The sequence below is a fragment of the Volvox carteri genome (assembly GCF_000143455.1).
Source record: "Volvox carteri f. nagariensis unplaced genomic scaffold VOLCAscaffold_9, whole genome shotgun sequence".
NCBI lineage: Eukaryota > Viridiplantae > Chlorophyta > Chlorophyceae > Chlamydomonadales > Volvocaceae > Volvox > Volvox carteri.
Window position 1 is genome coordinate 1487652 of NW_003307552.1, and position 15144 is coordinate 1502795.

Sequence of the window (15144 nt, forward strand, 5' to 3'; positions counted from 1 at the left end):
CCTGGGTGGGTGGGTGGGGGTGGGTCCAGGGGGCAGGGGCAGGGGGCACAGAGGGCGCTGTGGTGTGGGAGTTACGACAATACACACACACGCGCACACACACCACCGCAAAATATCAGCTGCCGAGAAGTGAAGAAGTAAGATGGGAGAGAGCCCCCTCACATAAAACACACACATACACGCCCATGCGCACCCCCTTATCACCCCATCCTTTTCCCCAGCCCCAAAACAGAAATACCAAAATACACACACACGCACCTGCAACGCCGCGTGTAAGTCCTCCTCCCGCCGCCTCGCTGCCTCCAGCTCGGCCTCGTGCGCCGCCCGCATAGCGGCACAGCGCGACTCGAAGTCCCGTCGAGCCGCCGCCAGCGCCGCCTCACGTGCCTCCACCGCCAGCTGCTCAGCCGCCAGCAGGTCCGTGTTGTACTGCTGGCGGGCCTCCGCCAACTGGTGCTCCAGGGAGGCAGCATGGGACATAAGGCCCTCAATTTCCGCACGAAGCTCCGCCTCGGCCTGGACGTTTTAGTTAGTGGGTTTTGCACACCGGGGTATTACTTTTTTTTACTCCAAACGTCAAACAGAAAGCTGCCGACGTTATCTGCACGCGGGTTGCGGTTGGTTCGGCAACACGGTTACGGCACACCCGCAGCCCTCACCCTTCCGCCACGACGTCCCCTTCCCTGTTAAGCCCCCCTGCATCATGGTCAAGGGCTCTCCCCCCCCTCCCGCACCCGCACCCTGCTGGCGGCCGGTTGAGACGGCGTCCGGGCGTCAGGTGACCTACCTGCGCATCGACCCCCCCACCGGCCCCCTCCCGCTCTCGTCGGTGCTCCCCGGTGGATGCCGCCGCCGTCAGCGCCGCGCTCAGCTCCCATGCCTAAAGAGAGGACCAGTGGACGAGCAGTGGACGAGCATGTTGACGAGGAGGAATGATTGGACGAGAGGACGTGCGAGCGAGCGATGCTCCAACGAAGTGATGCGTGAGTGGGGGTGAGAGGGATGGCTAGGCGGATGTGACCATGTGAATGGACCGGGGGGGGGGGGCGGAGGAGCGCCCTAAGCCCCAGGCCCGCGGGCTCTGGTGAGCCCTGGGGCAATCGGAACGAGGCAGCAGCCGTGAGACCTCGGTGCCACCTCCCAGTGGGCGGGGGAAAGACTGTGCAGTGGGAACAAACCGATAAGGAAGATAGTTGCTGTGTACACGCATACACGCATATAAAGGCATACACACACAGGCATACCAGGTCTTCGATGCCTCGGCCCAGCGCGGCGCCTGCCTCCCTGGCCGCCTGCACCGACCCACGGGTCGCCTCCAGTTGACAGCTCAGCTCCGACAACTCCGCCTCGCGCTGCGCCACTCGGGCGGCCAGACCGCCTAGCGCCGCCTCAGTTTCGGAGCGCTGCGTGGCGGCGGCGGCCTTCAGGGCCTCCTGCTGCACATGAGCCTCCTGTCCATCGTGGCCCGCGCGGGTGGGGTGGCCAGATGGCACCAGGGAGGGGATCATCGGCAAGCAGCTCATTCTATACTTCCACACAAACACACACAAACACCCGGGGAAACCCCTCGCCGAGGCCACCCGCCACCATCATCTCCCCCCCACACCCCCCCACAACCCGCCATGCGACCCACGCACCTGCAGCTTGGCGGCCAGCTCCGCCTCCCTCGCTGCTGCCGCCTGCTCCAGGGACGCCAGCGCCGCCGCGTCCGCCGCCCTCTGGGCCTCCATCGCCAGTCTGAGGACCTCCAACTGCCGCTGAGCGGATTCCTGAGGGAGCAGCGCACATACGTACACACAAACAGGGTTGGGCGGGTGGAATCATACGCTGCAAGGAAATCAGAAATGAACTGCCTGCCATAAGGCGTCCAAAGTTTGCAGCTGCCCCTAGGGAGTGAGTCGTAAGCGATGATGAAGTCATCGACCCGAGTGGTTGGGCGGGTGGTAGGGTGGTAGGGTGGGAGGGCGGGCGGGCTCCAGGGCCCCCAGGGGTGATGGACCGGACCGTTACATGCCATGCAAAAGCAATTCCGACTGCCGACGTCCAAAGGAACCACGGGCGGGCCCCTGCAGCTGTGACCGCAGCTACTAGTTCCCGGCGAGGGGCTGCCGGAAAAGGGCTAAAGGGTCTTTTTGGGGGGGATTCGCATTTTCGCATTCGATCTCTCACCTCACCACAAACCCCCACCAACAACTCGCCACTAACCCCCCCCTTTCCCCGCTCACCCGCATCTCCTCCAGCTCCCGTTGGTGCCGTTCCGCCGCCTCCGCACGTGCCTCCGCCTCACTCGCGGCCCGCTTAGCTGCCTGCTGGGCCTGATGGCGCGCCTGGAGCGGGGGAAAGGGGAGGGGAGGGGATGCATGCAAGAAGCAAACGATGTGGGGACCGAGGCGCATATGAGGGCGGTTAGCATATTTTTTGCAAATACTTGTGCGGGTGGTATACATTCTAATGTGTATGCGTGCATGCGTGTGTTACACCTCCGGAGGGTAACCAACTCAAGGTGTAACACACACACACACACACGATGTATTATGTATATAATTTGCAAGAATGCAAAAGTACAAAGCGGAAACCACTCTCATGCCTATATATCCAAAAAGGAAGCGCACACAAAACCGCGGAAAAGATGGCGGGAGTAGGGGGAAACCACAGACGCGTGAGATAAGACTGTTATTCCGGGATTAGACACAGATACTGCATCAGGAAGGTTTTAGAAGCTACCGACCGGTAATGACTTGGGTAGTAGTCATCGTGGCAACGTGGCGGGGCGGGGACTGAACGGATTGAGACGAGGAGTAACGATCCCGCCGGCACAGCGAGCAGCAACAAAAACTACAACACCAAACTACGATCCTCGCCTCAACTTTACCTTTACCCACAGGCCAAGTCTTCGTCCACCAAACACCGTCACAAAGAAACCACAGTAACCGCTTAGAAGCGAGTACAGCAAATGTACGGCACATTAAGAAGTTCAAATTCTCTATCCGGCCTGACTCAGCCTGATTCCAGTAGGGGCAGTGAGACACGCCGTTTCGCACGCGCCGCCACCACCTGCCTCTTCGATGTTTCTTAGAAGGCCAGCCTCTCCCACATACGATTCCGCACGCAGGCGAGCTACGCTGTCCTCCGCCGCCTTTGCGGCGTCGGCATCGCCGCCGCTGCCGCGGCGCTCCGAAACCGCCTCCGCCAACTGCCGCCGTAGCTCCTCCAGCTGCCGCAACAGCTCAGCCTCGCGCGTACGGAAGCCCGACCGTGCCGCTGCCGCCGCCGCCTCGGCAGCCGTGGCACCGGCGTCAGCGGACTGTACGGCGCTGCGCAGGTCTCGAATCAGCGCCTCTGCGGCGGCGTTACTGTCAGCCGCGACTGCGGTGGCTAGCGCCGCCGCCTCCGCCGCCTCGGTGTGCTGTTGCCGCAGCGCCTCTAGCTGCCCCTCCAAATGCGCCACCTCGGCCGCTGAGGCAATCCCCCCCACACACAGACACACATACACACACAAGCATGTAACACCACGGCCCGGAAACAGCCCGACCGGCGTCATCAGTCGAACCTATCACACCAGTCAAACCACTTAGGGTTAGCAGACGAAAGCAGGGCAGCAGCGCGGATCAGGCAAGAAGGTTCTAGAAGGCATATCAAGGTGCAGGCAGCAGGCGAGGAAGCTGAAGACACCATCCAAGCAAACCAAGCGATAGTCCAGAAAGGGGCAAAGGGGCAAGCAGAGGGACACAAAAGAGCTGGGCACCCTCTGTCCATCTGCACCACCCAGCACTCATGGCCCCTCCATCCCAACGCCCCATCTCCCCCCCGTCTCACTCCCCCCTTCGCCGACTTCCCCCCAAGCTCCAGCCGGACCTGAGCACACTGTCGTCCCAAACCCGAATTCAAGCGCCTGGTGGTTCGCGGAACTCAACATTTTGTAGTCTACGCGTCGCTCCCCCCTCATCTTTCTCTCCCTCCCTCCCCCAATCCCAGTAAGAATCTATAGAGTTAAACCACACACACATACAGACATACACATGAAAAAGCACTCGCACGGGCCCCTCCCTTTTTACCGTGCAGCTCCTCTGCCTCACGCCCCGCCTGCTGTGCCGCCGCCATCTCTACCCGGTGCTGCTCCCGAGCCGCCTCCATTGCACTCCTCAAGGCGCTGACAGCCGCCGCCGCCGCCGCAGAGGAGGAGGAGGCCGCATCCACATCGACCTGGCGCGAAGACGGAGACCCTGCCGCCGCTGTTTCCGCCGCCGCCGCCGCCGTGGTGGTGGTAGTGGCGGCGGCGCCGCCATCGGCAGCGGCAGCTCTGCGCACCGCCGCCGCCACTGCCGGGCCGCCGGTAGCCACCAAGCGCGCCAGACGGTTCCGGAGCTCATCCCGGGCCTCCACCACTACCATCTCCCTGTCCATCAACTGTATTCATGCATATGCAGCACATACACACCCATGTATACATGGCAGCTTACATAAATATGTACTCATTTATATATACAGACAAACATGGACACATCTAATGCTCGACAGTCGCCACCACCCAATTCATGAGATCTCCATCCCCCGCTGCCACCACCACACCCTCACCCATTCCGCTCCCCAGCGGCTAGGCCTACCTCGCGCTTCTCCGCGGTCGAGGGCACAGGGCCCATCTGTCTCGCCCTGGCCGCCAGCTCCCCCTCCGCCGCCTGTACGGCTCTCAGCAGCTCCCTCAGGCTCTGGAGCTCCAGGGGGGCCACTCGGCCCACCAGGGCGGACACCGCCGCGGAGAGGGCCTTACGGGAATATAAAAGATTCGCACCAAGGGGAGGATGTGGCAGGTGGGGAGGTATGGTGGACGTTAGAAATAATAGGAAGATGCGGCTTCTCCGGGGGGGGGGGTGAAGTGGAGCGGCGGCAACTCAAACAAAAAAAGAGTTCGTAATGATGGAAGGAAGATACGCGCTGCTGTGTCAGGGGTCCTCGGCGGGCGGGGGGGGAGGGGGTGTGGGCGAGGGGGTTAACCTCTAGCCTCGCGGGTAGAGAAATCAGGAAGCCCCGGGCCTGAGCGGGAAACAGAGGGCGCGAACGGTTTTGGTCGCAACCTCTCCAACGGCAGCGGGAGGTTGAAGGCTAGGGAGTGGATATTTGTGGGTTTTTTTGTTATCCATTTTAAAAAAGTAAGTAGAGGTTGGCGGCCCGGGCCCACTGCCCCTTCCCACCCACCTGCGGCCCCATATCAAGAAGCGCAGGCGCAGGCGGCACCAGCATCCGGGCCTCGCCCTCGGCTCCGCCAGCAGACGACGAGAGGTTGCCGTCATGACCGGGCGGCCCCGGCGCCGCGGCCCCGGCGGCTGCGAGATCCGACTGCTCGGTGATTTGCGACAGCTCCGCCAACCTGGACGCCGTACCACGGTTACGTCATTGCCGCGTGTGTACGGCACATGAGATATCGCACCATGGGGTAACGTGTGAGCGAGGCAGGATGTTGTGTGTGTGTGTGTGCACGCGCGCGCGTGTGTGTGTATAGACGATGTGGTACATGGCGTACAGCCCAGACTTAGACACTACTGCCGCCGCCGTCACCATTACCCCCGCCACACTCCGCCCAGCAAAACCCGCCATCCCGCATACCCGCACACACTCCTCGTCCGCAACCCCCTTCCCCAAACTGCACCTTCCCGCCTTCCACCCCAGCTCCATCCCAGCTCACCCACGTCCCCAGGCGGTTATGCCGCTTCCGACATCAGCACTTTTATAACCTACTGTTTTTTTTCGCAAAACTGCCGAAGCAAGTTTTGATACAAGTTACAAGTTCCGCACACAAGTGCGGGTGTGTCCGTAAAAGCCGGGGGAGGGGCCCATGGACGTTATATTGGTATTGATGCGGGTATTGACGCGGGAGGCCATCGGAATACAATAATCACCATTTCATTTTGCACCTCCGACAGGGATTAAGCCTCTGTTGAAGAACACAATACCCAATTACGTAATTAAGAAAAAATACTTGCGTATAAGGGTAACAATACCAGCTCACATAATAGTAGGCTCAAGCACATACCCCCCCCCTTGGGCCCCCCTCCCTCGCCTATTCACCTGGCCTGGAACTGCCTCCTGGTCTCCGCCAGCTCCCAGGCTAGCTTGGTGTTTCTGAACTTAGCTGCCCTCAGGGCCTTACGAGCTGCCTCCCACTGGGCGAAGTAGGGGCCAGCCGCCACAGCCGCCACATCCACCACATCCTTGTCCACCTCCTCATCCACCTGGTCATGCTCTACCTGGGGGTCTGAGGAATCCAACGCGCCGGCCGCGATATCGGGCAGTGGTTGCTGTTGCTGGTGCTTGAGTTGCTGGTGGTGGGATTCGATCTGGGGACGGGCGCTGACCGTGGCGGTATTGGTGTTGGTGGTTGTTGCAGCCGGTTCGGCTGCAGGCGGGGAGTCGTAATCGGTACTTGTGTCGTGCATGAATGTGCTCATCATGAAGACAAGGAACTGCAGCAGCGGGTGGTCGCCAGCCGGAGAGCGATCTGTGTGTGGGGGGGAGGTTGGGGGGGGAGGGTGAGGGGAGGAAGGAGGGAGGGAGGGGTAAAGAGAGGAACAGGATTACGTGGAATAGGGTTACAGCCGTCATGGGAATCGGGGCCGTGAAAAATGTTTATTACTTTGCGCCGCGATACGGGAAAGGTGGGGGCCGTGTGCGACACCCTACACTGCCAAGATACACTGACGCGGGCATCCGGGGGCATCGACGGCATATACCGACAGACATACTCACAGGTTGATGGTTTCAGGGACACAATATGCGGCATGTCGGCAAACACCTACCGTTCGCCTCCTCGCCCAGTACGACGACTTCCGACGTCACGGTTGGTGTGTGCTGCTGCTGCTGCTCCGGAACCTCCATCACCACCTCCCCTTCCAGCTGCTGTAGCTCCGGAGGCAGATCCCGGGGGTAAGGCCTGGGCACAACCACCACCTGCAATCAGGGGGAGGTTGAGGGGGGACGAGGGAGCGGGGGGAGGGAGGGAAAGAGGCTGAGGGGGACGGGGGCATTTCTGTTGGGGCCATTCTGTTGTGGTGATGGTCGTGATAGTATGCCGGGTGCGAGCTCGGTGGTGACAGAAGGAGCTGTCTGTCCGTGTGCCTTAAGAGTGCCCCCAACCTGTCAACCAGACATAACGGAGGCGGAGGAGCAGCCTGACCTACGCGGTTATGTCAGACGGACCGACATACAGGACCGACTTGTACAAGACTCTGACCGAGCTTCGGCATGACAAGGATTTAGGAAAGGGACCGGCCGGCAAGCATAGAAATAAAAAATAAATAGAGTGGAACCCCCCACTAATACGCGCGGTAATGATCTTATATCGTACTACACCACCCTTAAATTGCCAGTCGAGAGCATTCTTAAGGTTTTTGCCAAGCGGCTTGATGCTCGGTGGGAGTGCCCGAATACCTTGGGTGACCCCCGCGTCTTCCCCATAGGAATTACCGGAGCAAAGGCGTGTCGCTATATGAACTGGATGGGAGCTGCCCCGTCAAGGGGTGCGCGTCTTGATTGGTTGGAGCACACTAAAGGGACCATGCCCCAGCGACTTCATCATGTGCTCATGCGTTTTCGGTTAGGCTGTTGGGAGTTAGAGGTTAATAGGCCTAATGGGCGTGAGCGCACCGCGCGTACCTGCAGGCTTTGTGACTGTGGAGCGGTTGAAGATGAGTTGCATGTTTTCGAAGAATGTCCCGCTTACACGAGCATACGGGCTAAGTATGATGGTGACCTAGTCCTTACGGGGCGCAGCATGCGCACCACTATGACTGAGGCGCCACCCCTGGCATTGGCCAGGTACCTCTCGGAAATCTGGGAGGCCAGGCACGTCGCGCTGAGGCGCTTCGCCCTGAAGCGGACGAGGGAGAATGAAGATGACCTCCCGCGTACCCGCATCAATACCAATACAACGTCCATGGCCCCCCCGGCTTTTACGGACACACCCGCACTTGTGTGCGGAACTTGTAACTTGTAACATAGAAACCCCACCAAACATCTAAAGATGCCACCACCACCACCACCACCACCCCGCCTCCTCCCCTCAGCCCCTGTACATACTGCTCCATGCTCTCCTGTCCCAGCCCAGCCCCTTCTCCCACCCAGCCCCTTCTCCCTCCTTTCCTCCCCCTTTTCCTCATGTACGCCTGACATTTACCGGTGTTGTGGGTGTGTGGCCCCAGTAGCACGTGAACAGCGGCTCTGCCACGGCGCTACAGCCCGCTAGCACCCGGGACAGCTGCAGGGAGCGGTTCGGTCCCGGCTCCCAGCTGTAGCGGCCGTTGTCGTAGTAAACCACCTGGTGGACGGGGGGGGCGGACAGAGGCGGTGGACAGCGGGTAACAGAGGGGGCCCCAGAGGGGGGAGCCGCCCGCGGGAGGAACCCTATGCAGAAAGCAACGCAGCAGAGCGGTGGGGGGGGGAGCGGGGAAAACGGTGTAGAGAGGCGCAAGATGTGGGGGGCAAGACGAACACCCCCTGTTAACCCCAGCCACCCCTCCCCAAGTCACCACCGCCACCACCTGCACACAGTAAACTATTCGCTTCTGTGTGAACTAACTTCAGTGTACCGCCTCGCGACCTCTGTTCCGGGCCCCGCGACTCCTCTGGCCCCCATCCCCCATCAAAACACACACGCCCCTACACACAGACGCACCTTGGCCTCTACGTCCTGCTGTACCGGCAGCAGCAGCTCCGCACTCCAGCAGTGCCCCGGGCCCCACTTGAGCTCCACGCCGCTGGACGGATTCCAACCGCCCATAGCGGGGACACTGCCAACCAACACCAGGTGCTGACCTGGCAGGGTAACGAACTGGGGTACGGTAAAATGGACGAGCGAAAGAACCTGACGATCGCTCAGGCTGGCACCAGCGGCGGCGTCACCGTCGCAGCCACAGCCATCAGGCGGCGGCAGCGGCGGAGCCGCTGCCGCCGCATTGCCGTTCACCTCCACTGGCAGGTCGGGTCTGTAGAGGGGTTGAGAGCAGCCGGTGATGCCCCAGTGGAGGAGCAGAACGTAGTGGCCTGCTACACCGCGAGCCGGGGGCCTTGGTACGGCGGCGGACGGGGCTGACGGATGCGGCGGAGGCTGCGCTGATGATGGCGGCGGCGGTAGGATGTCCTCCGGCGGCGGTACTTGCAGTGTGAGGGTGCGGTTGGGTCCTGCCTCCCAGCGCTGATCTCCAGGCCCCGGACCTAGGACCACCAGCTGGAGCAGGCAAGGGGGCATCACACACACACACATACATACATACGTATACACACGCGCGCGCAAGAGACGTGGGCGTGGTATGGCTGTGGGTTTTCCCTTCCTCCCTCTTTCCTTCGCTCCCTCTTGACCCGCGCTTCCCCGTTCTCACAGCACATTATCCGTTGTATTTTTGGAGTGTTTGCACCACCATATGATTTCCCCCATTACCCCCTCATCTCCCCCCCCAACCCACCTTGACCTCCATCATGGTCCCCAGCGGCAGCTCCACCTCCCCCCGCCAGATGTGGCCGGGGGAGCAGCTCAGCTCTACACCCCGACCCACTTCCCAGCCACCCAGCTCGGGAAGACTGCCCACCACCACCAGCCGCTGACCTGGGCCCCCAACGAACAAGGGAACCACCACCTGCACACGGACACGGAGACCGCTACCGGCGCCGGCGGAGGACGAAGGGGAGGAGCTGGTGGCGGTAGTGGTAGTGGTGGCTGCGCCAAGGCTGGTGGTGCCTTTACTCGGGGCTGGCCCTGGAGGTGGGGCCTGTACCCGGGGATAAGGATAGGGGTAGGGAGGGACATGAGAGAAGGGAAAGTGGGACGTGCGTTTGTATCTGTGTTGATATCCGGTATGATACCCACCCGCCCACCCACTTACCTTGGGAAGCTGCGATCCACAACAGGCCTGCCAAGCAGAGCAGCAGGCCACATCATATCTATATTTCTCCGTCCGCCCCTTCCCCCTCCCTCTCTCTCACTCTCACATCACACTTTTCTCTCTCCCACCCACGCCCCCGATCTCCCGCCGTGTGTGACCCCACCCCACGTGCCGCATTTCACCCTCACCTCTATGTGGCTCAGCTCGTGGCCCCACTCACACAACACCAGCTGCTCACGAGGGGCCGGGGCAACCTCGGCCGGGGAACTCCACCCCCCAGCTAACCCCGCCGCTAGCCCCCCCGCCGCCGAAGCTACCTGCACGAACAAGTCAAAAGTGGGCAAGCAGCCAGCTATTGCTACAGCCGCACATCGCAGCAGCAGCAACGGCAGTAGCAGCTGTAGATAGCCAAGGTAGGCTGTCACGCACTACATCACGCATCAACTCCCCGCCACTGGGCGTGTTGTTTGCGAGCATGGAAGGCCGCCCGGCGGGGCCCGCATAGCACCCGGGAGACCATCCCTGGAGTATCATGAAGGCCGTCCCATTCACCCCATACCAGAGCTCGTTTTCCCGACCCCCGAGATACACACGCCTCAGCCCCTTACTTCTCCCCTCCCGCGTCAACACCCCCTCTCTACGCACACATACAAACATACACGAACCAATTCCATGCCCTCCCGGCCCCCCCCCAGCACGCACACACACATTCGTCACCATGCGTGTTGAAGGCGGCAGCTCTATCTACATTCGTCCATAGCGCATACAGCTCCGGCCTGTGGTACTCTTTCCCCTCCTCCACCCCCTCACCTGGAGCACCCGGTTCCGCCCCGGCTCCCACATGACCGTGTTGGTGCGGCTGTCCACCATCAACACCTGGGGGGGTCAAAAAAACAACCGCCCCAAGCACACACACACACACACGCGCAGGGCGCAACGCCGGAGGTTCACCGCCGGAGCCCCCACACCACACCACACCACCATGATTTGGGTTTAACGGATTTGGGTTTGGGGGTGATGGGGGAGGGCAGCGAGGACGGCCACAGAGGGTACGAGGGAGGAGAGCGTGACATGGCACAAAATGCCAGGGCGTAGGGTCGGCGGGCATTTTGGTGCGCGGGCTTAGCTTCCCGAGATGAGGGCTTACGAGAGTCCGTGCCAAGATGAACCCCCCGCAGCGCCACAGGGTGTCCGGCGAATCCTTATGCTCCCTGGCACACAGCCAGTCCCACGCCTTGTTTTCTTGCATGTAAGTCCCCGCCTCTTAGCCGTTATTCCCCCGCCCTCCACCTTCCGCGTTCGGCCTCAACTCCAGGTACCCCCGCCCAAGCCTCACTTCCACCCAGGTCTACCCAGGTCCACCCACCTTGAACTCCGTACCATGTGCCTGCTGCACCTCCAGTACCACCTCCCCGCTCCACCGGTGGCCCTCGCCCCACTGAAGAGCTAACCCCTTGCCGGGCTGCCACCGCCCTAACCGCTCGCAACTGCCGACAACCACCAACTGCTGACCCGGCTGGGATGCGAAGGAGGGTACCAGGAAATGCAGACGGACGGTGCGAGGCGGTGAAGGAGGGGTTTCGGAGCCTGCCGCCACATCAGTGGCGATGGTGGGCCCAGGGTTGCGGTCGTGGCCAGTAGCACCGCCGCTGGCGCTGCTGCTATTATGGCTGTTTGTGGCATAGCCGTTACTGGTTTCGCCGGGGATGGTCGCTGCTCGGCTGGGGCTGGTTTCAGCGCCAGGTTTGCTGCGGCTGGGCCCTTGTGGCAGTGCAGGGAGCGTCTGCGTAGCGCTACTGGTGTTTGAAGCTGGCAGAGAAGAAGAGGATGAGGAAGATGCGGCAGAGGCGCGGCGTGCGTCGCTGGGGCTGTGGTTCGAGTCGACAGGCTGTAAAGCCGTGGGCATGGTGCGAAAAGGGCCAGGAGGAAAACGTGCAGTCATGAGGATGAACATGCTTTTCCAGAAATTCGGTAAATCGACGGGCAGTAAGCTGATGTGACAAGGTGTAACGTGAAGACAGTGCAGCGGAAGGAAAGGGGTTTCCACGAATGTCGACATTTCCGCGCCAGTTCCTCCACAGGTGTCTTACCTCGCAACTGGCCCTGATGTAATATCCACGATTGAGCTTTGAACCCCATAACGCTATCGGATTGGTGAATACCGAGCTGAAGCCTGCAACACCCGGCATGGCTCCGTCAGGATTCAACAAGAAACGTCAGGTTCCATTTACCCAGTGAGCACAAGGGCTGTCAACAAATCACACACCATTTAAACGCTTTGCATTTTTAACAAGCGCCTCCGAAGTGTGCCTCAACGAATTAGGCAGTCTCGGCGGGGAGCAAACACTGTTGGAGACCAAAGCTGTTTCGCTTCGCACGCTACCCGCAGTAATCCACATCCTGACCACAACCTGTCCACTTCCTGTGTGCCGGGAGCTTGTTTGCCTGCTCACTGTAACGCTACCAAGCAAGTTGGGCACTCATCCTCGAAATCCTGTCTTTACCAGTCAGTTTCGAAGAATTTACGCTCATGTAGCGTATCGGTTCACGCTGCATTGACCTTAAGAAAGGTTTGCTGCTGTGGCGAAATGAGTCAAAATACCGTAAAACGAGGTAACGGTCGCTTTCCTGGCGCTACGATGGCGCTGGATGAATCCACGCGTTATTGCTACCATGCAGCATGCTCGCCGCCGCCTAACAGGACGCTCTGTTGCCGATTTAGCTTGCCAGTTGGTTTGCGCGCGCGACTGCTGTTCGTACAGCCGCTCTGTACTACATCGTCCAGCATGCTCTGCATACTACTGATGCTGTTTTTTCGTCATGCCCCAGGCTGACACATCGCTTGACAAATTGAATTATGATGATCATATACAAGTCAAGAATGCTTGCGAAAAATCCCAGCTTTAGGTTTCACATTTCTGAGCTCCCCGAGCGGCTCTAGGCTATGCAGTACATAGCGAACTCTGTAGGTTTCAGCTCACCTCATTAGGCCTTGGCGCGCGAAGAGCACTTCTAACGTTTCCTGCTATCCATGCGTTAGCAAATGTATGTGTAGCATAATATGAAACCGTGGCCGCAGACGCTTCATGGACAGATGGCGAGGATTTCACCTTTAGCAGTTTCCTTACATAAGGAAAGACGGCCGGCCGCGATGCTACTGCGATATCAGCGTGATGCAGAACAGCTTAGGGAAGATGATAACTAGCAAGGTTTAAATTAGGATAGAAACTTGTGAAAACACACGATATATCAGGCCGGCAAAGGCAAGCTACGTCCAACCCCACTAGCCGAAGCCACAGGGGTACACAGGGGTACGATAAACCCTTGTCGCATTCGTTGCTGTCAAGACAAAGGCCGCCCTAAAAATTCACAAAACCGCTGAGGGCCATGATAGGACGTTCCGTTTGGAGACCAAAGGGAATTCGACATCAGGTTGGGCTGCTTCGTTCGTGCCGCCAAGAGCGCCAAACTGCTGTGGGTTCAGTCGATGACTACTAGAATGGTCTGTTAAGCATCAGCCCAGATTAGCGCCCAAAGGGGATAACTGAGTTGCGGTGAGCCCACATATGTTCCAACATCCTCGCCAGATGTGCTGGCTCCCATTTCATGGCCTCCAGCATGCTCTGTTGATAATCGAATCCTTCTTCCGCCCGAATGTATCATTATAAGCTGAGCATTCCATTAACACATGTATGTTTCCATCCTCGACTTGGCGATTGGTGCCACAACAGCGGCAAAACCGCTGCTCCCTGGGGACATGGTACTTGCCCCTTGCTCTGTTTGCCCTTCAAAGCCCAGCAACGTATGCTGTGTGAGACAGGGGGATCGTATCGTCACCCTGCGGCCGCTACCCGGCATACCCTGCCTTCTCCGGTATTTCGGGGCACCCTCATCTTGTCACCCTAGCCGACTTCTCTGTGGATCGCTCAGATTCCGCATCCACCACCGGCATCCAACGGAATCTGCCGGATCAACGTCGTCTCAACTCCATTCCTCGTCAGCTCGCGGGTATAATTTATCCATGGTCACGACCCCTCATCGATTAAGGGCACTTTTACCTACCACCACAGGATTTGCGATCCTGACAGGTCTCGATCTCGGAACCTCCGGGGGCATTGCTGCGTGCTTAACCAGTAGTGCCCGACCTATATGTACGTTGCGGGACTGATAGCCATGTTGAAGGTGAGCCGCAAGTCCGTCGGAGGCGCCGTCGGAGGCGCCGGGCTCCGTTTAGCTTACGAAGCCGTTGCCAGATCCTCAAAGGCTGATACTTCGCCTGCCGGGCAAGGCAATTATGGCCATATCATTCTAATAGCTAGCTGAACGTGAAGGTGCCCTGGATCCTGCTCACGGCCGAGGTTGGTGGCGATTGCCGAAGTGGCCGCCCAGGCCTCACGTTCTTCTTGCAATTATTTTGGGAAACACCCTTTAGTATGCATAGAAAGCATTCATGCTAAAATGGCCACCTGCTGACTGCGGACCAAGGTGCGCCTTTCCCCACGCAAACGCGGTGTATTCACATGCCGCCGGAGTATTCACATCACGGTGTATTCACGTGCCGTATTATACACCGCCTGTAACGCCGCTAAGGCAGCCCTTGGCTCACCGGGTCAACGGTCTGGTACGGTACGCTTAAAATTAGTTATAAACTTCCAATACCAACAGACATTTATCAATGCCACAACTATCATTGCATTAAGTACCTTCGAAATTGTGCAAACTGCCGAGCTTTGTTACAATTTTGGTATCGAAGACCAACCGGTCAAAGAGACCTCGGGGTCGAGTACTCCCACCGCTTCCGCACCCTTTACAAACATTTCTTATCTAATCTACATGGCGAGCCCAGCAAGGAACCCGCTCCGCGCACGGTCTTCGAACGCTGATCAGGCGTCAGACCATTACCAGTTACGCCAGGTGAGCCCCACTAGGCACAGAGGCTCGTACACTTAAACCAGGCAGAATATGACAAGTACGTGAGGTGCGCCCAGTGAAAGGGTATCACGCCGCCGTCGCGACTGTTTGAAGTCATAAGACACACACTAAAAAAAACATAAGACAGCTCTGCGACGACACACCGCCCTTTTAGGGATTGCGGAATACACACGTTCTGGTCTTGTTTACGGTGTCCCAAACTCTGTCTTGGATTTGTTTCGCGCAAACCACAAACAGCTCGACAACCTTTCATGATCAATACATTATCTCCTCCGTTATGGCATATGTTGGGGCCCACGATGGCGCCGTGGGCGTGCGTGGGCCGGACAAGGTAAGAATGGGG

At 59.3% G+C, this 15144-nt stretch overlaps 1 protein-coding gene across 1 annotated transcript in view; it reads right to left on the bottom strand.

Annotated features, from left to right (window-relative positions):
- Positions 1 to 15144, bottom strand: part of VOLCADRAFT_88626 (uncharacterized protein) — a gene marked incomplete at both ends in the record, with an annotated part of 29895 nt that overhangs the window by 14202 nt on the left and 549 nt on the right. Inside the window, 20 exons of the mRNA XM_002948316.1 lie at positions 259 to 516; positions 788 to 880; positions 1245 to 1451; positions 1638 to 1769; positions 2226 to 2327; positions 3095 to 3456; positions 4077 to 4407; positions 4605 to 4763; positions 5194 to 5365; positions 6064 to 6250; positions 6419 to 6493; positions 6792 to 6942; positions 7756 to 7824; positions 8168 to 8308; positions 8666 to 9217; positions 9453 to 9755; positions 10058 to 10099; positions 10680 to 10745; positions 11236 to 11678; positions 11960 to 12042. Coding sequence (XP_002948362.1) covers positions 259 to 516; positions 788 to 880; positions 1245 to 1451; positions 1638 to 1769; positions 2226 to 2327; positions 3095 to 3456; positions 4077 to 4407; positions 4605 to 4763; positions 5194 to 5365; positions 6064 to 6250; positions 6419 to 6493; positions 6792 to 6942; positions 7756 to 7824; positions 8168 to 8308; positions 8666 to 9217; positions 9453 to 9755; positions 10058 to 10099; positions 10680 to 10745; positions 11236 to 11678; positions 11960 to 12042 — 3928 coding nt within the window. The remainder of the gene's footprint in view (positions 1 to 258; positions 517 to 787; positions 881 to 1244; positions 1452 to 1637; positions 1770 to 2225; positions 2328 to 3094; positions 3457 to 4076; positions 4408 to 4604; positions 4764 to 5193; positions 5366 to 6063; positions 6251 to 6418; positions 6494 to 6791; positions 6943 to 7755; positions 7825 to 8167; positions 8309 to 8665; positions 9218 to 9452; positions 9756 to 10057; positions 10100 to 10679; positions 10746 to 11235; positions 11679 to 11959; positions 12043 to 15144) is intronic.